This window comes from Atractosteus spatula, chromosome 8 (genome assembly GCF_055471065.1).
Source record: "Atractosteus spatula isolate fAtrSpa1 chromosome 8, fAtrSpa1.hap1, whole genome shotgun sequence".
Classification (NCBI taxonomy): domain Eukaryota; kingdom Metazoa; phylum Chordata; class Actinopteri; order Semionotiformes; family Lepisosteidae; genus Atractosteus; species Atractosteus spatula.
Genome location: NC_142713.1, coordinates 46,704,200 through 46,731,997, shown reverse-complemented (window position 1 = coordinate 46,731,997; position 27,798 = coordinate 46,704,200). Strand labels below are relative to the sequence as shown.

Genomic DNA, 27,798 nt, shown 5'->3' with positions numbered 1-27,798 from the left:
AGAAACACTTGGCTTGTATGGCACATATCTTAAAACTGTTATTAACCACTGTTAAAACTCCTTGAAGGTCCTTGAATCTTAATGGTCAGTAAGTATCCAGTGCAGGATCTAAGCAGCTCCTAGTTCATCCTCTGTTTTCGTGGGCTAAAAAACACCTTTCTCCTTTGCATCTTGCTCTGAAATGTGGAAAAACATACTACAGACAAACTGCCCTGTGCAAGATGGGTAATCTTAGAAAGTTAAACACTACTGACCCTATTACAACCTTTAAATCGCGAGTTATCAAATGAATTTCAAGACATGTTTTTAAAATACATTTGACTGTAAAGCTTCTTCTTGAGAGCTTCTCTTTCTGCTTTCTTGGTTCTTCAGCTTTGAAGGTGTTTATGGAAAATTAGTTCGTTTGAGCATATCGGCCATACTTCTCAAGTAACGGGCTGTTTAAGGTACCAGGTAATTTTGAAATGAACATTTTATAATGGAGGTATTTTGACAGAAATTCTAAATAACTTTGGAGTGTTTATGTTAAGACGTTTTTGAGAAGTTAGTGTTTTTTTAGTGCTTAGCTGTGATGGTGCGAATATGATACATTGCCTGCTTTGTCGACATAAGACATTTTTAAACTTCAATGTCAGCAGACAGGAAATGCATATGATTTGTGACAAAATTCTCAGATATGAGGTAACTCATGGAATAAGCAGATGAAAAAATCAATCAGTCAAAGATTGTACTTTGAAGTAAAATGTATTGGGCAGAAGGGTGGCGCAGTGGTTTGTGATGCTGCCTAGCCTTTGGGCCCTGCTTGGAGTTTGTATGCTCTCCCCATATTCAGTTAGGTTTCATTCCACAGGCCAAAGACAAACTGGTAGGTTAATTGGGTCATGGTAATACTGGCCGTGGTATGAGTGTCTGTGTGCCCTGGAGTGGACTAGTGTCCCATTAAGGCTGTGTCCTGCCTTTTGCCAACTGCTTCCAGGGATAGCTGCCGCTTCCCTGCGACTCTGATGGATGAAATGTATTGCAGAAGCGTGCCTTACGGAAATGCAAGAAGAGAATTTGTTTTTTATGCCAACAGGCCTAGTTGGATATCCGTGTCACAGGTTAGGACTGTCCTGCTGCATTCTTAGAATTCTGCTGAATTGTCTGTAAAGGGATGACTGTCATAAAGGCATGTCATTTTTCTTTTAATTTAATATAGAAATTAAGTTAATTTACATCCCTTTTACACTGATTCCTTATGGTAAGTAATCAGATCCATGCTTTTACTGAGGAGTTTTAAGGCATCGTTTGACTGTAAGTGAAATTTCTGAATAGAAGTGCACCCAGTTGATGTTTTTTAAGGGGAGTCCTGTCCATGGATTCATGCATGAGAGTACAGGAACACATTTACAGTTGGACTGCCAACAATAACTGTTTGTTGTAGGCTTTTATTTATGTAGCTGTATGTTAGTGCTTATATTTAAGTGAAGCCTGGTAGATATGCCCATGTCTAAACAGTTTTAGTTTTTTTTATATTACAGTACATTAGACTCAAAATCTCTGCGCCAGAAGCTCCTAGACATATATTAAAAGCTTGCCGTTGTTAAGAAAACTATCTGGAAAGTAGCGGGAGTCTTTGTAGTGTTGTGATTGTTTACTTAATGCTGGATAGACTGCACTTTAAATAGAGTGTAAGGCAGCAACAAAACCTTAAGTGTAGACGACTGGCCTGATATTTGGACAAATAAGGCATTGTTCCAGTGACTTGGAACTGCTGCTGCTCTCTGCCCGTTCTCCAGCATCTCCCAGTCGTCTCTGCTTTCTTCTGTGCAACTCTATTTTATCTGTTTGACCTCTTGGTAACCCCCTTAGTGTGTCTTTACCAGTAATCTATTGTAGAGTTTTAACCTTATTGGTTACCCCTCTGTCTGTAAATGACTTTATAGCTGGTGTTGTCTGTTTGTATTCATAGTTCTTTAGATTATACAGTTGAGTTAATTTGTACAAAATCAGGGCTCTACTGAGCATGAAGAAACATATTCCTTTATTTGCGCATGTATAATTTTAGAAAAATGCAGCATATGGATTTTGACGATTAAATGTTTTTGCCATCATTTTCATTAATTGATCACTCGTGACAGCCCATGATAGAATAGTGCTTCTGACTGTCGCATAAGTACTAAGTCACCTCATTAGAGGTGGGCTTAGGTGATGATGTGCTTTAACCCATTGAATGTCGAGCCTGGCCGAAATCAAGGAGGAAATAAAAGAGGAAACGCTATCTCACTTATCATGAAAAAATGCTCTTGTGTAATCAATGGGCTGGAGGCTGGAACTCATCAGCTCAGATGGACTCACCAGTAGTGGAGCCATGTCATCTTTAGAGATAAATCAAAGTGTTTTCCAGACCCCCCTGATGCACGTCAGAGAGTGTGGCACAGATGTGAGGAACAATAAGCCAATTGATTGTGTACAGCAGAGCAGTCTATGGGGACAGGACAGGGGTGATGGTTTGGGCAGGAGTGGCTCATCACTACAGAACATTATCAAGTCCTTGGACCTCTCACTGCCCTTCCTGTATCCTGTATCCTGATGTCATAACATTCCAGCAGGACGACACACATCCTCATGCTGCTCGTAAAAGAGCAGCTTTCTTGCGAGGTGAAAGTGTGACAGTTGTGCCACGGACACCCTGCTCTCCTGACTTGAGCCCCACTGTACGTCTGTGGGAAGAGCTGGGATGATACGTGACTTCTGGGCCTTGGGGAACCAGTACATCGACGCTGTCCAGGCACTGTAAGAGAAATGGTACAGAATCCCACACACTGGGAAAACATCCTGGTGAAAAGCATGTTTCACAGATGTAGAACTTGTACTACTGCAGCAGCCACACAGTACTCACCTGTGGAATGCACGGCAGACAACCCTGTTAATGACAAATGCTAATCAGCACCAGTTCATTTACTTATGTCATACCTGTTAAATAAATCATAATAAGCCATTTCATCTGCTGCAAAAAAAGATCGCAATTTTCCTGACAATGCTTAAAGAAACTTGTGGTTAGTTTTACATTCCTGTGCCAGTTTGGACAGTGTGTTGCTGGATTTTGTTTGAATATTGTATAGCCTGAGAAAATCCCTCGGCATTATATGAACCGTCTATTTGTGTTGTCATGTTTCTTGGGTAAACTCATCCCTTTATAGTGTGAACATTTGTTTTAGGTTTTAAACAAACCTAAAGTTGGGATCTGTTTTTTTTCTTCATAAATTGTGTGTTATAGGACCCCGGAATAAGTTGCCTATCCATGTTTTCAAAGTTGATACCATGGGTTTTTTAAAATAATGGATGGGTGCAATGCTTGATCAATTATCTACGTGTAACCCAATTAGATAAGCCAGTCGCCAGCTCTCTTTTGCAAACTTTCTGGTGGTCTGTGGCATAAGCCTGTTGACATAATTATTTCACACTAGTTGGTCTGTCAGATTTCTAGTTCATTGTTTTTTTTTAGTTGAGATAATAATGTGTACACTCTTCTGTTTCTCTACAGATATAAAAAAACCACCTGTGGCACCCAAACCTAAGATAGTAGAATCCCAGAAGGCATTTCCACCCCCTGTTGCACCCAAACCGGACATTGTTCTTTCCCACACTGCTCCTGCACTGAAGAAAGCCAAGCCAGCTGTTGCACCCAAACCATTGTTTTCTAAAAGTGCCTGTGTCCCTGAAACAAAACCCGTCATCTTGAAGAACGCATCCAGGATCTTCCCTGAAGAGAAGACCAAACTCTCTGAAGATCTTGGCCTCCTTAACTCAAAAAATGGCCTGCAGACAGAGCTTAATAAGCTTAACTCAAACTACATCATAACAACTTGTGCATGCACTGTGGACTGCGGATCCGAATGCAAACACACCGAAAACTGCAAAACTGACTTTGTCATTGATCAATTGGAAAAGCTAGAGGCTTTGCAAAATGGTAGACTGGACGGTGTACAGGTTTCACCCGCTCCCAGGGCTAGAACTAAACATGACGCCAGCCATGAGAAGATTGGGAGCAAGAGTCAGGTGGTGCTGAACGCAAGCCTTCTGGAGCACAAGCTCAAGAACGTTTTGGTCCAGGCTGTTTCGCCTAATAATCACCACCTTAAGTTCAAATCTCAGGAAAGATTATCTGCTCAGAAATGTAAGGCAGACAATTTAGATTTGGACCAAAAGTCAAATGCAGGTGGAAGTGCTGCTGATTTGGGAGAGAGATATTCAAATTCTGAAGAATCACAAAGAGAGACAGGTGGCCTTGATTCCCACAGTACAATAACCCTTTCCAATGAGCCTCAACCTCAGAATATTCCCGGTCCTATGGAAAGCTTTGTCAGTTCCATTAAGGACACATGTGAACCCAACAACGAGAGCAGCGTATCACATAACACATTCATTTCCTCACCAGCACCTAAGAAACCTCTTCCAATCCCCATGCCAAGAAAGTCAAAAAAATCTGGACTGGTGAGGCAGGACTGCGTTGAAAGTAATATGCATAGTGTGGATGGACACATTGAAATGCTAAACATGGAGCCAGAAGGAGTATGTCTTAAGAACAGTCCATTTAAGTCTTCAAAAGTTTGCATTCATACTCAGAGTGTCTCATATTCTAGAAATCTCAGTGAAAATCATGAAAATGCAGGATCCTCACAAGGATGTGATACAGGTGAGAACTTAGAAATACCTCTTCCAGCGAGTGGAAATTTCCTTGCAAGAGAACTGAGCAAAACGCCTCACTTTTGTGGTGACATTTCTGGAGAGACGGAAATGGGGGAACAAAGTAAGTCCACTGCAGGTTTGGAAAGCGAAAACGGTGAGAAGAGCGCCAAGGGCATCGTCTCTTCTGTGGAGAAAACATCTGTGGCTGAGGTGGACCTTAAATTGGAAAAATCGCCAAAAGTTGCCCCAAAGAAGCCCCAGAGGCACAGTTTGTCTGCATCTGGACTGCTGAAGAAAGAGCTCTCGGAGGAGCTGACTGTCAGGAGCCCCTGCGCGGAAGACATGGAAAGCGGTGTGCCTGATGGAGACTGTCCACAGACAGAGGAGCTAGGTCCCTCTGTTGAAAGCGACTGGAAAAGGGAGCTACCAGCAGAAAAACCAGTCTGGAAGCTTCCTCGGCCTATTGTCCCTTTATTTGGAAAGCCCGAAGCTTTAAAAACTGGGAAGCAGAGCGTAGTGCAAAGCAAAGTACCCAGCCTGTGTCTTGGCAAACCCAGAGCAAAGTCCTTCTCATCGGCGGACCTGGAACGGGCTGAGGGTTTATCCAAGGATGGCCAAAAGAGATCTTCTTTCAGGAAGCTGCTAGAATTGAAGCTTTCAGTGAAAAAGCTCCCCAGGTTCTTGGCCAAAAGCAGTCAGTCACTGGACTGCACCTCAGTCACAACAGATCCTCCAGCGTATGGTAAATGGAGCAGCAGCAAAGAAAACAGCCCTGTCTTCCCGAAGCACGGGTTTGTAACAAATGGCCAATGCGAAACTCCCATCAGTGTGAATAGCAAACTTGATTTGGCAGATGAACCCAAGGCATCTTGTTCGCAGAGTCCGGAAGAAGGAAGTTTGTATTGTACGTCCTTCCCGAAACAGGACTGTGCTGTGGAATATGAAAACCTGCCTCTTTATGAAGAAATTCCTGAATACATGAACTTACCTTTCCTAATGGCCTCAGGATTACGTAACTCTGAATCCCCAGCTTTTGGCTGGCAAAATTCCTCAAGTGTGGAGGATGAAGAGGCAGATCTTTATGAGGTTCAGGAGCCATATCTACCCTACCAGAAATACAGAACTCACATGCGGACGAACACGTATGAGAGGTACGTATGACACACTTGCATTAACGCGTTTTATTCAAAGACTTGTAAATTGTATTTAGTGACATACGTGTGACAATTCTATATGTTGGCAACAGCTTTCCTTACAAAACTGGTATTCCAGAGAACCTTCTTACGAACTATGCGACAAATGTAATGAGATAGTTGAGTTGTAGAGCAAGTGTGAGATGGGTTTCACCTACAGTTCACCTACAGTAGCTGCATGCCATTCTCAGATTTAAAGGGAGAAGTAAAGGTTTATTCCATGTTGAGAAGAAAAAAAACACAACGTTTCAGCTGTAGAGCCTTCTTCGGGCGACACCCTTACTTGTTCCTTTGCAGCCTACACATGTTGACGCAGCTGCCTACTTGAGCTACATTCTCAGATTGATTTATAGTTCCGCCTCTGTCCTGTTTAATTATGGGGACAGTTTTTACACATGTGGATGGCAAAGTTCTGCAGTACAGGAGCAGGTAAAAGTACGTTTTGTGCTGAAAACTAGACAGTAGAGAATAGTTTTATTCATTTTCTTCTCCTCAGGATAGAATTGACCTTGACTTGTTAGTTTGGAGCTAGGAAAAGTAAAAATATGTTGTGGCTCCCCGTTCTGTCCTCTTCTACACTATATGACCTGTAACGCATTGCTTGAATGGCATATCTTAATTAAGCGTGTAGTTTTCCAGTTTTCCAGTTTTACTGGAAAACGTCTTTTTAAAGAAAGTTAGTTTTTGAAAATCTCATGGTTTGTGTATTAAACAAATCAGAAATCTGTTAACAAATGATCTAGGTTTTTTTTAAAAACTAGTTTGAGAAACTTTAAATGATATACGTACTCTTTCATATGTTCATGAGTATTGTAAGATGTAATTCTGCGATTTGGAGGAGTAACAAATACAAAAGTTATTTTCTGGTGTTGCTCAGTATTGATCAGATTTACAGCAGCACTGTTGGAAGGTCTGGCCTATGCACAGTTATTTTGTTAAAACACTTTGGACTTTAATAAACTCTTGTTGTATATGTATTGCAATAGAAAAGCCACTTGTGGCACGAGATGAGTATGTGCCACAATTGGCATTTGGTTTGTCCTCTGTCAAATTAGTCTAGCCTTTGTTTGCCAGTTTTGAACAAGAAAAGCTGAATTCCTCACTCTTTCTGATGGCTTGGTTCTGTGAATGTTCTGATTCCTTTTAACTTTGCATTTTGTTGGAAAACCTAGTGTTTTATGGTCACTTTGTAATTGTGTGGGTGGTTGGGAGTGTTATAGTGAAATGGTATGTACTGTAGGTAATATTCTTACAAATATACTGCATTAATATAAAATGCTTCTTTCTGACCGATTTTATTGCAACAGTTGTGTGAGGCTTTTCTTTCAAAAAGTAAAATGGGCTCATTAGCTCCTGGTGAAATGAATATATGAAACCGCAAAAGAGAAGCTCTGAAGGATCTGGGTGTCTTGTAGATGCAGAATAAACATGGTACTGTGCAATTCTGTGTGTTTGGAAAAGTTAAGTTAAAAACAAAACAAAACGGTAACACTGGACGTCTCGGTTAGAAAACAGGGTTGCTACAGCCTGCATTTGAAAGTGCTGTAAAACAGAACTGGCTGCTCAACTCTTGCAGGACTTCCACCTTACGGATCGCGTTGGTAGTGAAGACGATGAAAGGGGCATTCATACAGTTGTAGAACTGCCTTTTCCTGTGGGTTATTTTCAGTGGCCGGGCAGGAAATGTTTGAATAACGTGAGCTTGATGAATTTTTCTGGGAAACTAAACCTTTCGTATACTCTCTTTGGGTTTTCTTTCAGCCTTGCCCTAAAAATCTTTTCTGAAGAAATGAATTTATCGGGGTGCAGCACTGTACCCCCCAACCTACCATACCCTCCCTTCTGCATTTTTAAATTGCATAAGTTATGGGCCTCTTAGTTATTCTATGATACCTAAGAAAGGGCTAGTGGGACATCTTTCATCACCAATTATGAGATGTTGTTCGTCAACGGCCAGGTTTCAAATGTTGTAATTTTCCTATAATACCTATATATAGGTATATATACACCTATATTTGGCTATAAATGTTGTAATTTGCCATAATACCAGGTAACTAGTTTCAGTTCCCAGATGGGTCAGTTCCATGTGTAGGTGTATGTCCTCATGTTTAAAAAACAGTAGCAGGGTCAAGATCTGAGGTGTAGTCTGAAGATTGACAAATTGACCATGATTAAGATAAACATGTTAGCATGTTTAGTGAGAAAGAGGCTTCAAAGTGAAAATACTGAATTTTATCTCTCTATACATCTCTATACCTTGGAGACTGAACCAACGTATGATACTTTTAACCCCAGCTTATAATATAAAATTTACCTTGAATAGTTTTATTATGTAAGTATATAAAACATGTAGTTTATTTCCAATAAATGTTATTAGTTGTGTCATCCCACTTGCTGTGACAGAAATATGAATAACATTCATGAATACCATGTGTCTTCCTTTCATTGCATTCGAGGGGTTTCAGTACTTTTATTCCAAATTTAAAAAAGGGTTTGAATGTAATGGTTTGGTTCATGACTACATCAGTGGTCTGTTAAATCTCTATACACCTACACATTTGTGCTCCTAGGAATCTGCCTTTCTTTCACTTTCCAATATGAAGCTTTCTGCTCTGTTGCTCCAAGGCTGGGGAATAATCTCCCGATCCATATTTTGGGTTTATATTGCAAGTCAGTCAGCGCTTTCAAATCCTCTCTAAAAACTGATTTGTCTCAAAGTATCTTGAGCATAAGGATTATTATTGTCCTTGTTATCGGAAGGTTGCGTTTCATCTGATCTACCTATTCACTGTGTTAATTGAAACAAAAAAAGCTGAACTAATACTTTTGAGCTGTGATGCTAATGACCACAACAATGTGTCCTTGTTTGCTCATCTCTGAAGACTAACAAGTGCCCATTGTGAGTTATGGGTTACATTAGAAAACAAAGACTTCCTGTTTCTCATCGGTTAAGTTTGGAGAAAATGTTTCCATCAAAGGGTAATAGACTAAATTGTCATTTGTAAATTAACAATTTATGAAAGTACTTCCTTGTGGCACTTCCCTTGGTAGTTCTCTTGCCTTGTATACTGTGTGGTTATCTGTGTGTGCCGCATGTCACTTATTTAAAAAAATCCTTTGCAAAACAATTTGATTTGTCAAAGTTTCCTTTTCTTTCATATAAATAAGCAACTTCTTTGCTTGTGCACTTGCAGTATTTCCTCTGAACTTTTCTGATGGAGGCCAAGTCCTGATAATAAGTTTTGAAACCTGGGCTGTTTATTTTGAACTTCGCCCGCCAGTATTTATATTTAGGCTACTTTTTTGATGTGCTTCATAGATTATCACTCTGTTTCCTTAAGCATTTCAGGGGGGTGTTGTTGTGTGTTAGGATTTTAAATAAGGAGTTGGGATTTGCTTCTGGTACGTCATAGAATCTGAAGAGCCAGCATCTCTCTGTATCTCCTCACACTCTGTTTGAGAGTTGTGCATGGCTTGTGTAAAGCTTGAAAACACCTTATCTTGGTCAGATGGCATCTCCTCTCTCTGAAGCTGGAATAATCCTACAGATCTTCTTTAGTGCTTCCCAGAAGGCAGGCTTTGTACCTACAGTTCCTGCCAGACAGGCAGATGGCCAGCTGCCTTGGCATGTCTGCTTCACACTGTACTGAACGCACCTGGCTGCCAACCAAACCCATTATCCACTTAGCCTTCTCGAGTGCTGTGTGTGAACACACCAGTGCTGGGCTGATTGTTCCATGTTGGGACACAACATTCCTTGAAGAAGTGAGCAAACTGGGGCTACAGCGATTGGTTTTTACACTCCTGTGTTGACTTGATTTGTGTTGTGATGCAGTGAAGGTGTAAGGAAGCCGTTTTCTGTTCCCCTTGGTTTGAAATGTGCAGTGCGAGATCTGAGGGGGCCTGAATCTTATCTTTTTTTTGTTTACGCAAGCTGGATTTATTTCCTTATTTCTTTAGAGACATTTTTAGAACGCCAAACCCTTTTGCTGCCAGCTGTAAGATGTTCACGGGCCTCCCTGACAGCGTTCAGTCCCAGAGGTGCCTGGTGAGCCCACAGTGTCCATCTCTCAGTTAGCCTGAACCCACACAAGCCCAGCAGCTCTCAGCTGGTTGTGCTTGGCCGCCTGTGAGCTCCCAGCCATGGTTCTCTAGAGTTGTAACCTGGATTTGACCTGGAAGGCCTACACCATTCCTGATTTTGTGGACAGGGCACTTGGGAGTCCATGAAACACATCCTCGCATCTCTCAAACTTTTTTTTAAATAAAAGAACAAACAGTCCTGCAGCAGACACATAGTTGGAAAATAGTTAAATTGATTAAAAAAACATGTAGATAGATAGATACTTTATTGATCCCGTGAGGGAAATTGCAGAAATTTAAAATGTAAAATGTAAAATTGGTTTGTATTACCATCACAAATGTAAATTTGGAAAGGAAAGAGGCATCATCAGTGGTTCCCAAATAAAAGAAAATGCTCTTACATTTATAAAAGTTCAGCAGGAATTGTGTTATTTATGTTTACATTTCACCCGGTTTTGTTTCGCACTGGAAGTATAAGGGAATGCAGATCTTGTAGAATATATCGATATTTGTTTATTTTTGAACAGAATGAAAAAAATAAATGACCACAGAAATGCCTTAAGAAGCTCTTTTAACATTAATCAAATTCCAAACTAAAAACAGCTTTGGCGTGTATTAAGTCAGAACATTGTCTGTGACTCGGACCTATGGATTGGTGGGAGCTTTGTTTTTTTTCTAGAAGTATCATCCTTTTACACCCTAGTTTCACTGTGCTACTAGACTGCAACTGTCCAGTCCTGGGGGACTGGCTTTAAAGTTTTAATATAATCTTCAAATTTGTTGAATTTATTTACTTTACCTGAATTGATGACATGGCCAAGTCTGTCGATAAGGTGTGTATAAGTAAATGGCACACTGTAAACTTTGTGTGCTAACGTGGTGCCCTGCGTTCTTGGTACAGTATGACTGCCTTGCCTAAAATGGTCTGCATTTATTCCACAGGTTTATGGCAACACAGCTTGATTTTTGTTAGCTTCAGCCTTTCTCATCTCTATAATTTGTCACCACTTTAAAAAGTAGAATGGAATTTACAGTCCAGTATCCCTGTTGAACCTTTTTGTGTAAAGATCATTAGCTCCATGTCTGCTTAAATGAACTTGAATGTTGTTTATACTTTCATTTCTTCACTCAAAATGAAAGGGAATGTTGACTACATAAAAACCCACAACTGTGCAGGCTTCATGGTGTCTTAAAATAAAATTATAGCATTAACCTGGCCTGCTTTTGTCCACTTGGCAACAAGATGATTTGCACAAATTTCCTAATCCCAGATTCCAGGTTCTTGCATTCCCCAAGAATATCAAGGACATGTGAAGAAATAGCCAAAAGTGAGGACACTGAACATAGGGTTATGTGAATGATTGTTCCGGTTAAGAGCCTTTGAGGTGATTTTTTTTTTACAGCAAAGCAAAAACATCACCCATCATCCATAACGCCCTGGTTTTGTGGCAGGAGGCCAGAATCTGCAGGCTCGGTGTTCAAGATGGGACTGTACCATTGTGTGGACAGCCAGTGCCAGTGTGCCAAGTGTCAACAACATTGTTGTTACGTTTGTGTGGTCTTTGTACTAGAGTCTGATAACTTGTGATGGACCACAATATTGATTATTTTAACAGCTGTTCTGGCTTCATTCGTTTGGCAGCACTAGTGGAATGTGCTCAGCTGTGTTTCAGGTTGTGTCAACTTTTTCATGCTACATTGGTGGCAGCAGTTTCCGTCCCCAAATGACTGAAAAGAACAGTGAGGTTTTTGTTACAGAAACAGGCGTCAGTGAAACCATGTGAAATAACACGGAAGAAATCCTCCATTTAATCTGAGAAAAGTCAGTTTGCTAGACTTGCCATTGAGATAATTCTGGTCAGATCAGAATGCCAGAGCAAGAAAGGGAGATTATTTGGTAGACGTCTGTACAGATTGGACCGAGGTGTGAAAAATGTGCTTTATATTTTAAACTAATGTAAAACTATTCCTATTCTGTGCGAAAGAACATGCTTTGTTGCCCTTCAAGAAGATTCCCTTTCTATTAAGAACTCCCAGGGCTTCAGAAAGCATATAGTATTTAAAATAATGTAGCGTTTCTCCAGTCTGTTTCATGCGTTTCTGTGTTTAAACGTGTATAATTATCCTCTCAAGTGGTGCTTCTGCGTATTGCTGTACTGCATATTTGTCTCTTGCTCCTATGACTTTGTGTGTGCTTCGGCTCATTTCCGCAGGGAAGAGTGACCAGGCTTTCCTGTTTTTTTTTCTTCTGACAGGCCCTCCCTGGATCAGGACCTTGGACTGGAAAATGAGCACTCTGAAGAAGAGGAAGTCGTAAATAGCTCCGACGAAGATGACAACAGCTCTTCCTCCAGTAAAGGAGACCTTAACTTGTCAGGGGACAGACAGGTGCTTGCCTCTTGCCTCTCAGAGTCTTATTTCTTATTTCTGGAGTGTGAAGGAATTTATAGTTCGTTCAGCTTACAATGCAGGAGTAATTCACCGGCAATGTTAACCTATGTTTGTGGACTTTCTGGGAGATTGTGTGTAATTTCAGGGATATTATTTCGTTTTAGAGATGTGTGTTCCTATTAGAAAACAGTTTCATAGTCTGTTTAAAAAAACCTTTTTAACACTTAAATTTGTATTGGCTTTCTTACTGGTCAAATTGGTCTTTGACACAACTTACTGGTCTTTGACACAACGAGCAAAACCGAAACTGAGAACCGTGTTGTTGTAGTGAAGGGGGAAATTTTCGAAAGATGGAGGGAGAGGAATTAAAGAGTGCACTCTAGGGAATGGCAAACTAATTACTATTTGTGATTATTAGTTGGTCTTGACAAGCATCCAGAGTAGCTGCTTGTAGCAGCTGAATGATAGAATTTTGTTTCTGGACCAGTGAGTTTGAGAAACTGGTCAGCTTCCCACGAAGGTGCTTCTCATGCCTGGATTACTGCCCTCTCCTCAGACTGGCAGAGAGGAAAATTGTCTCCAATGTCTTTTGGTAATGCGAGTGTTTTTTCCGCGAACAGAGGGAGTATTTGTGCCTCTGAAATGTTTCTACTTTAAATTTGATTTTTGGGGTAAAATGGCCTTTTTAGACCCATTTTGAAAGCTTTTGTCCCCCCCTCCCCCCCCCAGAGTATGTATTGTATATGTATTCAAAGCAATACATTGTGTCACTATCAGTGAACACACATTGACATAGTACCTATGCTGACCTTTAAGCAAAACCAGGTTGCTGCTGTGTTGAAGATCAGTGGGTGGCATTCTTCACTGAAGACCAGAAATTATAATTCAGTGTCTACGTACAGTGATTGTAGACACTGTTGTGTTGTGCTGTATGAACTGTTGTCCTTGTCCCAAGAAACCTTGGTCTCGACTACTCATGAGTAGGGATGATACTTGTGCTGTCATGACTATATTCTACCCTGGGCTTCCATAGTCTCGCTTCTCCAGACCGTACATAAAAAGTATAAAAAGGCCATGCTCTTAGTTTTTTCCCTGCTCTGGTTTGTCAGATTGCCTGCCACTCGACCCGTTCTGCGAGTGTGCCAGAGACTTGTCCTGAAGCTGTCGTGTCTGTGCTATTCTTTTAGAGAATAAAACGGCGCTGTTGTGAATGGATAATGGGAGGTTGCCTCATCATTGAGCTTTTGCAGTGCATTAAAATAACTGAACTGAATAGATACCTTAAAATGAACACTTAAGCAGGTTTGTTGTTGTTGAAAGTTTAACTCATTAGAATTGCCCTGTTGCCTTTGGAGAAGAGTGCTCTTAAATAAGTTACCGGTAGTCTAATAAAGAACTCAGACATTGGTTTCCAGTATCTAATTTTCAGCTGACTGGGTTATTTAGAAATGTCATGTTACTTTTCATTTTGCAGTTCTTTTACTCAGCACACTTCTGTGGAAATATAAAGAAGTGCCAGCCTTTCTTTTTTAAGGCAAATGTTTTTTTTATGCTTAAGTCTTAGAAACACAACACGTTTTTTGAGTTGATGGGCTAACATTTGTTGCTTGCATTTTCCATTTATTTCATTTATTATTGATGGATAGAGTAATGTGTACGTTATGTCTCAGTTTGTTCTAGTGTTTGTGATTTTACTGGGCCAAGATCCAGCACAAACGGCTCTGGAGAATCACCTGTGTAGAGAAGAGGTTGGATTCTGTGGAATCCCACATTGCTTGTTTGAAACTGAGCTGTATTTTTAGTTGCCTGTGGCAAGGAGGCCCTAAGGGATGGCACACAATTGGCTGTGCACTGCTGAAATTACTTTCACTTCGGCTTGCTAAGCTAGAGTACCCCTTTAGTCTACTGGGGGTTTCAGAGCTTGCTGTGTTATGTCTTTTTAAAGCCTGAGATTCTCTTTGCTGGCACTCTGAGCTTGTGTTATGAAATGAGCAGAAGTACCTGAAAGTAGACACACTTTTCAGGGGGCATGTACAGTATATTGCCTTCAATCAGTCTTTTACTGGTTTAAGAAAATTGTGCTGCTGTGTTTTAATTGAATTTCTGGAGATTTGAAACTTATTTTTGACAAGATAATGTACTGAGGTTTGCTTTTGACAATATTTGTGATAACAGTGATGATGTGTGGTTTTGAAGCGGTTTATGACTTAAACTCTAGACAGATCAGCGGATAAGCAATCCATGCTGGCTGGTGCTGAAGGATGGGAGACCTTTAAGCAAAACCAGGTTGCTGCTGTGTTGAAGATCAGTGAGTGGCATTCTTCACTGAAGACCAGAAATTATAATTCAGTGTCCACGTACAGTGATTGTAGACACTGCTGTGTTGTGCTGTATGAACTGTTGTCCTTGTCCCAAGAAACCTTGGTCCCGACTACTCATGAGTAGGGATGATACTTGTGCTGTCATGACTATATTCTACCATGGGCTTCCATAGTCTCGCTTCTCCACTGTAGTAGATGCACTGTAGTGCATGTCATCCAGTTAGGTGCTACATTGCACTGATGGGTGACTTGGGTTCCTTCCTGTGACGCATTGGGATAGAAAGTGAAGTTGGTCTTATTCTGATGTGTGAAGGGTTTCGCAATCCTTTTGGGATGAAAAGTGCCGCACAAATACAGGTCATTCTTAATAATAATAATAATAATTGCTTACACTTATATAGCGCTTTACAGGAGGTCTCCCATCCAGGTACTGACCAGGCTCACACCTGCTGAGCTTGCAGTGGGTTGCCAGTTGCAAGTTGCAGGGTGATATGGCTGCTGGCTTCTTATTCTTATTACTACTGGCAGTAAAATGCATTGGATGCCCTGCAAACAACAACTGAGAAACTAAATTCCAGGAGATATGCACGAGTCCTTTCATTTTAAAAAGCTAAAGGTTGATGTAAAATACAAGAGAGCCTCCAGCCTTGTGTGTCTGGAGTTGTGCAGGTCCTGCTCAGCTGCATGAAGCGCTCGGGCCCGAGCCGTCAGAGACGCCAGAGCTGTTACAGGGTGACGGTGCTCTTATTTCAGCGCCTGCCTGGTGTTGGGGAGAGCGCTGTCTCTCCTGACAAGGAGTCCCACACTCCCTCAGTGCGGCTCCCCTGGACAGGACACTTCGCACGCTGACCTTTCCAGCCGCTCCATCTAGGTCTCCTGCATGTTAGGGGCCAAACTGGGATTTTCTTTTTTCCTCAGAGGGAAATGGTGGTCTTTAGTGACTTTGTGAGTTGGCTTTGTGTTTAATTTAAGGCATCATTCTGCCTTTTTTTCCCCCCATACAGTGCTCTATTTTTTTTCTCCATTGCAGCATGACGGAGGGGTCAAGCAGACCAAGGTGGTCCACATTGCCAAGGAAATCATGAGCTCTGAGAAAGTGTGAGTGGCGATTTATTTTATTAACATTTTTCCAATATCTTGGTCGAAACTCCCATCTTATTATGTTTTTTTTTCTTTTGCTCCAAAAACAGATTTGTGGATGTCCTGAAACTCCTCCATATTGTAAGTATGTTTATTCATTGTGTGTTATATGTTGCCTTGTTTGGAACACATTTTTTGTCTGGTGTATTCTCTAGTTCTCAGACATTTAGAAGAAATCCTTCTTCCTGCTTCCTAGCACAATCCAAAGAACATATTCAGCTGCTTGCTAGGGTTGTGCTGAGGGGAAATAAATGAATGATAGGGAGAGCTGCATATAATAGCACTTTGCAAGATGTTTTTAAGGGACTATTAAGCAGAAAAAAAACATTAGAATCCAGTCCATTGGAATATTTTGCCGGTTTTGTTTGAAAAAAAGTTGTAGGTGGGCTACAGATCTCAGAAGCACGGGAAACATGTTATTTGCAGACATTTAAATGAATGTGTTTCACAATCTTTCTTTGAAGTGTGTAAATATTGAGCACACTGAAAGAAATTTGTTTTATTAAGATTAGCTCACCAAACAAGAAACCCTACGTTTTTAACATCCAGTTAAAAATGAAAGTGTTTAAACTGCCAATGGTCTTGGAACAAACTCTGTACAGTATATGTAGGTCTTAAATTATAAATGTTTCATTCAGGGCCCTCATACGTAATCTGAATAGGAGCCAAAGCAGTGTAAAAATATCCTTTTGTTGAAAGGTGGCGATATCTGAGCTGAATGCTCTGGAGACCTGACAGGTGCTGTGAAATTACCATGGGTTTCAGCATCGTGACAGATGTAGGGTAGAATTCTTAATAGCGGTACTACTTCTGCTTCGTTGTTTTATTTTTAACAAAAAGCCCAGACCATAAAATCATAGAGGCATCACGATGTGGTGTCAAATATAACCTAGCACATGCTCTGTTTACAATAAATGAAAGTGCTCTGGAGTGCTGTTTAGTGCAGTTTTCTGAACCATGACATGATTTTTAGGGGAGGGTCTCAAAGCAACTGTGCCTTTCTATTTCTGGGTTATGACTTGATACGAATGGTAGGCAGTTATGCACCCAAGGCCAAGGTGAACTTGACAAATCCTGATTCCTCAGCAGCAGCAGGAGACAGCCTTATGTACTAAACGTTTAAAAAAAATCAAAAGTTTTTCAGCATGGATTTCACCAGCAGATTGTGCATTTTCTAGCCTCTTGTCGGTGATAACAATGGCACATTGTTGATTCACGTCGTTGCAGTTGTTGAAATTTAAAAGCATAGAATGAGTTGAAATCTCTTTAAATGCAATATACCAAGGAATCAAGGAATGAACCAGACAATGGATTGTGAAGGCTAGCAAATAAAAGAGCTTGGGTAATCTTGAACAAGACTTGAAAGAGTTAGCTTTCTTTAGGGCATGTCAGTCCAGGCTGCAGGCTGGAAAACCTATCCCGTTTTTTTTTTTGCAGTTGCAACAAGTATTTTTAATGTATGAACACTATAAAACAGACATTTTAGTTTTCCACAGTTAGCTGAAAATAAACAGTTGGAAATGCACGTAGTCGTTTGTTTAATCACATTTGCTTTTCGTCACTGGGGTTTACCAGTTAATAAAAAGAAAAACTGAATTAGGGTGTAGGTGAGACTAACGAGTTGTGTCTCACTTGCTCAATACTTTTACTTCTTTCTAGGAAATTGCAAATACTAACTATTGCAGCTCATAAAGCCCACTCTGTTTAATTAGGCTTTTTTCACAGACCACAGACTGTGGTATTAATTCTCATAAAGCCTCTTTTATTTTGACACACCTTATGTTTGGTCCCTTAGCAATAGTCATTAACTGAGCCTTTAATTTGTATTGTCCCAACTTTGATGTTTTTGTTCTTTCGCTGAAGGAGGTTAATTCGTATGCGTTTTATCTAACAGCTGGAAGCTCAGTCTCCGGAACCCCACCCCCTGTTTCAACCTTTTTTTTAGAAGGTTTTTAGAAGGAAGTGTTTAAGCAGAGTCAAATGTTGTTGTTTTTTTAATGTGCTTTCAGTTTTTTGTTTATATTATGTGGCAGCAGTGATTTTTTTTTTGCATGCCACAAATGGGGGTTCTGTAATAAATGTACAAGCGCTGTGATTTCTTACTATCTAACCATCAGAACTTCATGTTTGGAAATGAGAGGAGTCTGGCCCATGGAGCTCATTTGGTTGCTAGTTGCTGTTTGATCCATCCATTTTTTTTAAAGAAGCGATGGTATCAGCTTTGAAAATATGACAGGGAAGCTTGTTTCAGCCTCCCACAACCTTTTGTGTAAAAATAAAATGCCTCCTTTACCCACCCTTTTTTATGAATGGGTGCTACATGAGAAAATTTCCAGACAATAGGAATTACCCTTCCTTCCTTATTTATTAAACAGGCTTATCTATAAAACTTGCAAAGGGTTTAACTTCAATTTATTTTGTTTTGATGTAGATCAGACTGTTGAGTGCGTTAAACATTGTATTTGGCAGGAAAACTTTAAAAATGAATGCTTGGGAAGGAAATAGAAGACATTCAGTGCAATTTCAAATGGAAAAAGTTTGTGTTTAAGGCACATGACTGGTGTGACAGTTGCCGTCATGGTCACGGCAAGCTGCTATTTTGGTTGCCTTGCACTTACAGAGGGGGGAAATCTTACAAAATATCTTCCTCAAAATTATATTTCTTCCTTTTTTCCTCGAAATTATATGTTAGCAGCAGGGTCATTCAAATTTGATTCCAGCTTGATTACTCAGTGAGGAACTGGGAAGGAACAGCAGTAGTGTAACTAACCTCTTGCTACTGTACCTACCCACATGGATGGCTGATTTTTCACTGATGTCAATTCAATACATCAAAGGGTATTGTGTATAGGCAGGGAAGCTTTGGAACTGTGGGACTTAATCGTTAGTCAAGGTCTGTTAAATTTTAACTGACTAAAAAATAAGAATACAGTTTGAACAAAGTATGGTTGCAAAGGTGAAAAATTAGTATCATGTCCTATGTAATCACTTTCATAGTTTACTGATCTATTTTGCTTTATTTGTAAATGTTTATTGGTTAACAGTTACTGAAAAATGTGAACATTAATGAAAGCTGTCCAGAGGTAACTACCTTTAAGTTCGTGTTTTCATTTACCCCTTGGTTACTTTAGTTAATAGTTTTTTAATTGTTTGAAAAAGGTCCTGCACTCACTGGCTAAAAGAACTGAACCCGTTCAGTGTTGAATAGAAAAGGCTAGGAGTGGACCTAATGTACAGTATGTGTTCAGAATTCTCAAAGGCACCGACCCAGCCAACCCAACGGCCTCCTCCAAACTCGGCTGAGGAGAGAAGTGAGAATCAGATGGAAATATGTTTAAAACCAAGAACAGGGGGGCCAAGAACTTCTTTATGCAAAGGATTGTGGGTCTGCTTTTATGAAAGGGCTAGATGAGATACTCGGATGAGTTATCTGCTAACATCCTTAATGGCCTCATTGTGTCATCCGTATGTTCTTATGAACAAAGACGCGTGGGGGTACGCAGGTCCTCAGCAGTGCCGACTGGCATACCCTGGGGTGTAGGTGCAGCTCTTGCCTTCCACAAGCCAGCAGGCCCGTCTTCACGTTTGTTCATGTTGCGGTAATGTTCTTGTGCTATCCAATGTAATAATTGCCTCAGGCAGAAGTATTTGATTAGAAAAAAAATGCAGCACCAAGTCAAAACATGAAAAGGCCAGCCAGTGAAGTTTTACACCATACTATTTATCTATGTGTTTTTAAACCAGTTCAGTCACGTGATATATGTGAGCACATCAGTGATCTCGGGCTCACAGAGTACTTTTTATGGAAAAAGTTAAGGACTGGTAAGGAGTTTTTCACTTGAGGTTTTTCATTATAGAGTGGTACAGATGCTTATTCAGTACTACAGTTATTTCTAAATACGTACTCTGAATTCTGAACAGTCTGGGGAGATTGTTTTCCTCAAAACAATGGTAAGCTTATGTACATTGGCCATTGCATTTACAGTATTCGATTCCTTTGTTTTGCATGCTGTTTAAAAATTCTTTTGTTGATTTGATTGGTATTCTATTAAGCTTTTTGTGCTAAGTCAGTGGTGTTGAAAGATGTGTTCTATCTAAAACTGTATGCTGTTAGCAGTAAAGAATAGTTTTCATATAGTTTAGTAGATAATAGCCGTTTTCAAAATACAAAGTAGATTTGCCTAGCATATTCAGATACCTTCAATGTCCTATGCTAACAGGCATGAGATGGCAGGTTTGATGGTACTCATCACAAATGAAAACTGTTGTTGTCCATATGTTGCTGAAGGTTCTCTCTGTACTTTTCAAACTGTACCAATTGACAGAAACAACACATGCCTTCTTTGTTTGCATACCTGTATATGTTTCAGCGATTGCTTGCACATATGAGATAAGGTTAAGAACGGCTAACAAGATATGTGGGCAAGGACGTCTTTGTCACTATACAGACTTGTAAAGTTGGCTCTAAAAATCACGATGCTGACCTCCTTAGCTGGTGTCTGGAAAAAGTCTCATTTGAATCCAAAGTTTCACAATACTTTGGCAAGTTTACTGAAGGTGGTGAGACAGCAGTGTGGTGTAGTGTGCAGAGATCTGGACATGCAACTAGAAAGCTGTGGGTTCAGATCCCTTGAGTAGCACTGATATTGTAGCCTTGAGCGAGGTACTGAAGATTGCTTCAGTAACATGACAAGCTCTGTTCATGGGGACAAATGGTAAAAACTAATAGAGATAATAACAGAGACTGGAAAAGCACTGAGAAAGAGCGAGAGGCACTAGCTGAACAGCTGGCAGTATGTGGTTTGTCTGTCTGCCCTGTCTGTAGGATTTCCGGGACGCCGTAGCCAAGGCATCCAGGCAGAGTGGGAAGGCCGTGATTGAGGAACGCATCCTGAACCAGATCCTGTACTACCTACCACAGCTCTACGAGCTCAACAGGGACCTGCTGCGCGAGCTGGAGGAGAGAGTGGCTCACTGGTACTTGGTGCTTTCTCCCAGTGCTGCAAACGAGTATTCATTCCCTTGAATTCTTGTTTTTTTTACTCCCGTGTTCTGCTCTTCGGTCTTGTCAGGAATGACCATCAGAGGATAGCAGACATCTTTGTGAAGAAGGGCCCGTACCTCAAAATGTACTCCACGTACATCCGGGAGTTTGATAAGAATGTTGCCATGCTGGACGAGCAATGCAAGAAGAATCTCGGCTTTGCCAGTGTTGTGAAAGAATTCGAGGTATCTGGTTTGACCTGTTTGGCAACAGTAACTGGGGGGGTTTGTTGAAGTTCCGTTAACATGTGTAACCCCTCAGTTTTACAAGAAATGTAAACCACGAACATAGTTTCAGGAGACAAGGGGAAAAAAAACTGAAACCCCTGTGTTAGGGAATTTCAGAGCAAGTTTTTAAAAAAAGGTTATGGGAGGGGATGCACTTCAAACTACAGAAGCTTTGATTGTAATTCTCAGTATTTTGTTTTCAGATGAGTCCTCGTTGTGCAAGCCTGGCACTCAAGCATTATCTGCTGAAGCCTGTGCAAAGAATTCCACAGTACCAGCTTCTGCTCACAGGTACTGATAAGTGAGAGAAACAAGGAACAGGCTCACAAACAGGGTTCTTTGTTTCCTGTTTCTGGCACTTGTCTGTAGTGCCACAATAACTGCTGAAGGGTAGAATGTAGGTTGGGCCAGTTCATGTCCTTTCTGATTTATAATAATAAAAACAAGGTTTGGTTTAAAATTGCTGATACGTTTAAAGTTCTTTTCACCCAAGTGTAATAATGTATGGCCAGCAGCCATATCGCACTGCAACTCACAGCTGGCAACCCGCTGAAGCTAAGCAGGTGTGAGCCTGGTCAGTACCTGGATGGGAGACCTCCTGAGAAAAACTAAGGTTGCTGCTAGAAGAGGTGTTAGTGGGGCCAGTAGGGGGCACTCACCCTGCATTCTGTGTGGGTCCTCATGCCCCAGTATAGTGATGGGGACACTGTACTGTAAAAAGGCGCTGTCCCTCGGATGAAATGTAAAACCGAGGTCCTGACTGTTATTAAAAAAAATCCCAGGGTGTTTCTCGAAAACAGAAGGGGTGTTACCCAAGCATCCCGGCCAAATTTCCCCTTGGCCTTTACCAATCATGGCCTCCTAAAAATCCCCGTCTCTGAACTGGCTTCATCACTCTGTTCTCCTCCCCACTGAGAGCTGATGTCTGGTGAGCAGACTGTGCGCACCAAGGCTGCCGTCACATCATCTACAGTAGGTGCACATTGGTGGTGGTGGAGGGGAGTCCCCATTACCTGTAAAGCACTTTGAGTGGAGTGTCCAGAAAAGTGTAAGCAATTATTATAATAAGCCATTGTTTATGGGAGATGTCACAGGAATAAAATTAAATACAAGCAATCTGTATAAAATGATTCAGTCTGGTTCAAGTCAGCAGATGAAGAGTTAAAAATCTCTGCATCTCTGCACATGCATTTTTTGCAGTACACAGCAAATAACTTCAGTTTAGTGAGCGAAAACAACATCGCCGTCTAGAAGGAGTGACAATAAAAGCTGAAACGGACACAGAACATCAACTTCCAGATGTTAAGTGAAACGTTTTGAAGTGACCAAATTTTACATCACAGTCTCGAGTTCTAAATGCAGTGGTTAAATAAACTGACCCACGGGAATTTAGTTTTATTTAAATCGGAGGCACAGCACAAGGGCTCTTTTACTGTAACTTAGGATCCCAGTATTAATATTTAGGCTATGTACTCACTGACAGCTGTTTTGACCCAGGGATTGGAAAGGTGCATTTTAAGATTTGAAGTTCAGGATGTGCTCATGGGGCAAAGAAAATATATATTTTTGCACTGTTACCTAACAACTCACAGGAGACTCTTTCATGCTTTCATGGGCTGTCTACTTTTGTCCATATTCACTTTTAAAAAATGCAGTTTTTATAAATTAACTGGCACTTGGAGAGTAGCTCTTTCCTACATTTCTTTACTCCATAGTATGTTCTCATCTGGCCAGAATTGTGCTCGGAGCTGCACTTTTGTCATTTATTTGCTTTTCATTTACATAGTCAATACAGTGATCATATAGAAGTATTTGCAAATATGTCAGAATTTTCCAGAATAGAAAATAAGTGTACCAAACTGGCTAAACTAGGTGATGGTGTATTGGGATTACATAACTTTGGTATTTATGTTTTAAGTAATAGTAGTAGCAACTGGGGGCTTGATCATTTTTAAATTATTTCGCTTGTAATGAGTAATCATGTTAAAATCTGTCTCTTAGTGCTGTGCTCACAGAGTTACAGAACTTGATGGTAATGTGTTTTTGGTCTTGGCTTTTTTCAGGCATGTATTTATCTTGTCAGAATGCTGGTATTTGAATGTCTGGCTTTTCTTCCTTGTTACATTGTTCCACCTCACCATACAATCAGATTCTGCTCACCTGTCTCAGGGCAGTCTAAACAGAATCTGCTGGAGATTTTTCCTGATAGCCGACTGCTTTCTGATTACAGTACACTGCAGTGAAATATGGTTCTCTAACCTGGCCAGCTCGGTGTTCAAATTACCACCCCTCCGTTCAAGATCCGACTAGATAAGATCGCCGAATTAATTAGCAATTTAAAACCAAACATGATAATTGTGTAGAATGGCTTCTTCTCGTTTACAAATTTCCCTTTTCTTTTTCACTTAATCCTGAAGGAGTGGTGATGCCTGTATTTCTTTTTTAACATTTTTATTATGTATACTTTTCAGTATGCAGTTTTTGCAATGCTTCATGATAAGGAGCATTTGTAGGAAAACTGAGCATTAAAAGTGGATTTACTAGGCATCCTTGAGAGATGCTCACCGAGAAGGCATTGATGTGAGGCCATCACAGGGCAGTCTTTGTTTGAAGTTTCAGAATATGCAGTATTGCATTTCATATACAATATTATTATAACTACAGTGACCTCTGCTTTGAGCTGAATTATTTCAGGAGAATTGAGTACATCACTCCTATTGCAAATTACGGCATTGCAGCAGGACAGAATATGATCCGTTTAAAGTACAAAAATATGCAAAAGTAAGAAGACAAATCTGTGAGAAATAATATGAATTTATAAAAACTTTTCTGTCTTATTTTGTTGCTTAAAATGAATTTTGGTCATTCTTATGTTGTTAGAGGCTAAAAAAAACATCAGAACTCACATTCACCATCATAATAAAAGCTTTGTAATTTGGTTCTATATGTTGCACCTTTTGTGGCAGCATTTCTGTAAAGTGTAAATAGTTCTGAACCTAGTTGAAATCAATATGAAAACTAATTTTCAGCTTAAGAAATGAAATTATTTACAGTAGTTTGCTGTAGTTTTGAACAAGTGGGACTTCTACTGAATATATACTGTAACATATACCCTTCCCTAAAATTGCCATGGCACTATTTAAAAGAGTAGGAGTGTTAATTCATCCTGGCAGCAGTGTGGGGCAGGGGGCAGTGTTCTGCACTTGTAACTGGAAGGTTCTGGGTTCAAATCTCAGGTGAAACACTGCTGTTGTGTCCTTGAGGAAGATGCTTCACCTGAATTGTTCCAACAAAGTGACCAGCTCTGTAAATGTGTAAAAATGTATAATGTGTAAAAATGTATGGATAAACAACTCACCCAAATGAATTAGTAACAATACAGTACATTCCACTGTGGGTTTAAATTATCCGACCTACTGAAAGGACCCCTTTTTTAATTGGTGATGCAGTTTCTCACTTCTCCAGCTGATCTGCTTTTAGTGAGGCTACAGGGGCACCGACATGGGAGCTGCACTATATCACATCAATTCTATTCATTATTATAATTATAATTATTAACTATTATTATATAAATGTATATTATCTAAAAATATGTTAATTACAACACAGTACTTGAATGGGTTTTAAGGCAAAGGAAGTAATTCACTCGCTTAAAAAAAACTGCTGTTCAGATTCCTCAAGTGGGATTCTGGCGGAAGTGCAGTGTTTTCTGAACAGGTTTATACAGTACGTCTTGGCACGTTATTACTAATGTCACCACATAGTTGTCAATTGCCAGGAAATTGGGCCGTTGTACAGCTGCTGTCTAGGCGTTAATCCTCCGAGTGACAGTGCTGCCACCTAGGGGAGATAGCGGGGAAATGCAAGTGTAAATGCGGTTTCAAAATGAAAAGATATGTAAAAGCACGAATTTATGTAACACGGTACAGGCTTGTCATTCCTGTCTGTTAGATCTAAAAGTTAAATTGAGAGTTTTTTTTAACAGTTGCCTCTTTTTGATAGTAGAACTGCATCTTTCTTTTACAGATTATTTAAAAAATCTTTCGGAAGATTCCTTCGATTACAAAGACACGCAAGGTAAGAGGATCTTTGATTTCATTAGCCCATTTGAATACTTTTTCTTTTTGAAAGGTTTAATTGACTATTTAGAGGTCTCAAACACATTTCCTGGGGGACCTCATGACTTCTGATTATTCTTCCAACCTAGTTAGTCAATTAACCAATTAACCTTATTGTTTTCTAATTTATGATTTTTCTTTTGTTCCTTTACATCTGAATTCCTGAGGTATTCACTTTAATAAAGATATTAACCTATACTTCATATACTCGTTAGAAGTATTACAATTATGCAGCTAATTAAATGATTAGACCACCTATATAACTGAAAATGAGTGGAAGAAAAAGACACTAGTTTTTGGTCTACCCACGTTCACGGTTACATAGCTTTAAAATCAGTATTAAGGGTGCATTGGTTTTCTTTGAACACAGCTGCTCTGGGCATTGTCATCGAGGTAGCCAACCATGCAAATGACATCATGAAACAAGGGGTAAGTTATTGCAATCTTACCTGCCTCCTCTTCTTAGTTTTGCACTTTTTTCTGCTTGCGTGGATTAAAAACTGAAAAATTCTAATGAACAAATTAGAATTAAATTAAAGCTGTATGACCGAACTGCATCTCCCCCACCCCCCTCCTTCCTCCAACAGGACAACTTCCAGAAGCTGATGCAGATCCAGTACAGTTTGAATGGTCATCATGAGATCGTCCAGCCAGGCAGGGTAAGCATGAACAACCCAGGCGGGAGGTATATTGCACGTCCAGCGTTTTCTTCATGGGTTTTGGAACATCCCCAGTTGTCATGTTTGCTCTTTCAGCTGTTGAGAAATGGGGCTAGAAACTAGCGTGTGAGTGTCACTCAAGCACAGAGACTGGCTCGTTAGAAGCGCATGTCTCTCTGACTGCGGGGCAGGCTGAGTTACTCCCCATGGCAGCCAAGTCAAAGTCTCCTCTCTCCTCTTTGGCTGAGCAGGTCTTCCTCAAGGAAGGGACCCTGATGAAGCTCTCGCGGAAGGTCATGCAGCCACGGACGTTTTTTCTGGTGAGGTCCCATTTCAGCTTTTGTGAGAAATATTCCCTCCTCCTCCCCGCCAGTCTATAAATACACAGCACAGGGAATAATCCTGGATGCAAACAAACGGGAACAGATCGCACATCACCCCTTGATTAATGGCGGTTCTGGGAAAACTAAATGTTGCCTGGGAGAGGATTATGTTGACAGTGTCATTGTTTGCCCGGAGACCCATCGCTTCTGGCGACAGATTGTAGCTCAACTCCTCGTTTCACCCAGTGCTGCTAAGGTGGGAGAAACTGGTACTGTTGACAGGAGAAATGATTGAGAAAGAAAAACTCCTGAATTTGGAAAATAGGGATGTACAATCCCTCAGAGTAAATTTGGTGTGTGAAAATACATGAACAAACGTTTCTTCAAGAGCAATACTGTAGGTCACATATTTGAACAAAATGGGCCTGTAGCTGCTTTCCTAAGGAAATTTCCCTTAGGAAAGGAATTTTTCTTGAATTCCTGTAATTGCTGCAAGTACTGTTTATCTTTATGTAAATACTTTCTAGACCCATGTGCTACTTTCTGTAACACATATGAGCTTCCAGTCTGATAGGTGTCAGTCTGGCTGATCCAAAGCAAAGACCAGCAAGGCCCCAATTTTCCTCATGCAGCCATTGAATCTGATACACCGAAAGACTGGTCTCTGATGCTGGGAGTTGGACTCTCTGGACAACCCTGCAATGTGGCTTCATCGTTCTTACCTAATATAGAGGTCTGATACACTAGCAAGGATGGTTTTGAAAATCATACTCCTTAAAAAACATTTGATTTGCACGTCTGTCTAGCACTGTAAACCAGTTCTAAGAGAAAGAATTGAGCGTTTTGGAGGAAGCATGTTTTTATTATGAATTTGATCTGTTTAGAGAGAGAAATTTTGTTTTGGCACATGAGAGGGTGAATGCAGCTGGAGTTCATTAACATCTGAGAGTTTTAGTAAAGCAGTGATCAAAGTGGATTCGATGCAAGCCACACCTGATGGTATACATGAACTCACAAGGGACTTTGGCAGGAATCAAAATTTAGTTATGTAAACCCGGATCTCCTAGTTTCTGTATCCATTTCCTGTCTACTTCAGATTTTTCTGCTCAATCATAATGCAATCTGTAATTATTTTTTTTTCCAATTTCAGTTTAATGATACACTACTGTATACCACCCCAGTCCAGTCTGGAATGTATAAACTAAACAGCATGCTTTCTTTGGCCGGAATGAAGGTAAGCAGTCATGTATCTTCCTGTTATTTTGCAAGCTTCCACATAAATATTTGTATCGCGCTTTATTAATAGAGAAGGTTGGTGGGTGTTGCCACCATTGCTCTTTACTGCAAAAGCTGCTTTGTAGAGCTAAGTATTTTATAGTTAAATATGTTATAATGAAGAATATATCTAAAGTTTTTTTTATTATTTTACAGTTCTAAAGAAATAAACACTCAGATAGCTGGATATGTACTGAGAGGTATTAAAACTGCAAGAAATGATTTGGGGTCTTGTATTTCCACAGAAATATCTATTCTGTCACAAATTGCCAGGAATAACAGTTCCCTTCATTTCTAACTGATTAACCAAGCATAAAAAACCTCGCCTCAGTCACTTCATTTAGAAACCACAT

At 40.3% G+C, this 27,798-nt stretch overlaps 1 protein-coding gene across 1 annotated transcript in view; it reads left to right on the top strand.

Annotated features, from left to right (window-relative positions):
* The window catches only part of fgd6 (FYVE, RhoGEF and PH domain containing 6), a 43,680-nt gene that overhangs the window by 4,541 nt on the left and 11,341 nt on the right, over positions 1-27,798 (top strand). Inside the window, exons 2-13 of the mRNA XM_088923865.1 lie at positions 3,527-5,822; positions 12,203-12,335; positions 15,690-15,757; positions 15,850-15,880; positions 20,625-20,776; positions 20,872-21,028; positions 21,274-21,361; positions 25,097-25,147; positions 25,559-25,617; positions 25,776-25,847; positions 26,099-26,167; positions 27,321-27,404. Of these exons, the coding sequence (XP_088779991.1) occupies positions 3,527-5,822; positions 12,203-12,335; positions 15,690-15,757; positions 15,850-15,880; positions 20,625-20,776; positions 20,872-21,028; positions 21,274-21,361; positions 25,097-25,147; positions 25,559-25,617; positions 25,776-25,847; positions 26,099-26,167; positions 27,321-27,404 (3,260 nt within the window). The remainder of the gene's footprint in view (positions 1-3,526; positions 5,823-12,202; positions 12,336-15,689; positions 15,758-15,849; positions 15,881-20,624; positions 20,777-20,871; positions 21,029-21,273; positions 21,362-25,096; positions 25,148-25,558; positions 25,618-25,775; positions 25,848-26,098; positions 26,168-27,320; positions 27,405-27,798) is intronic.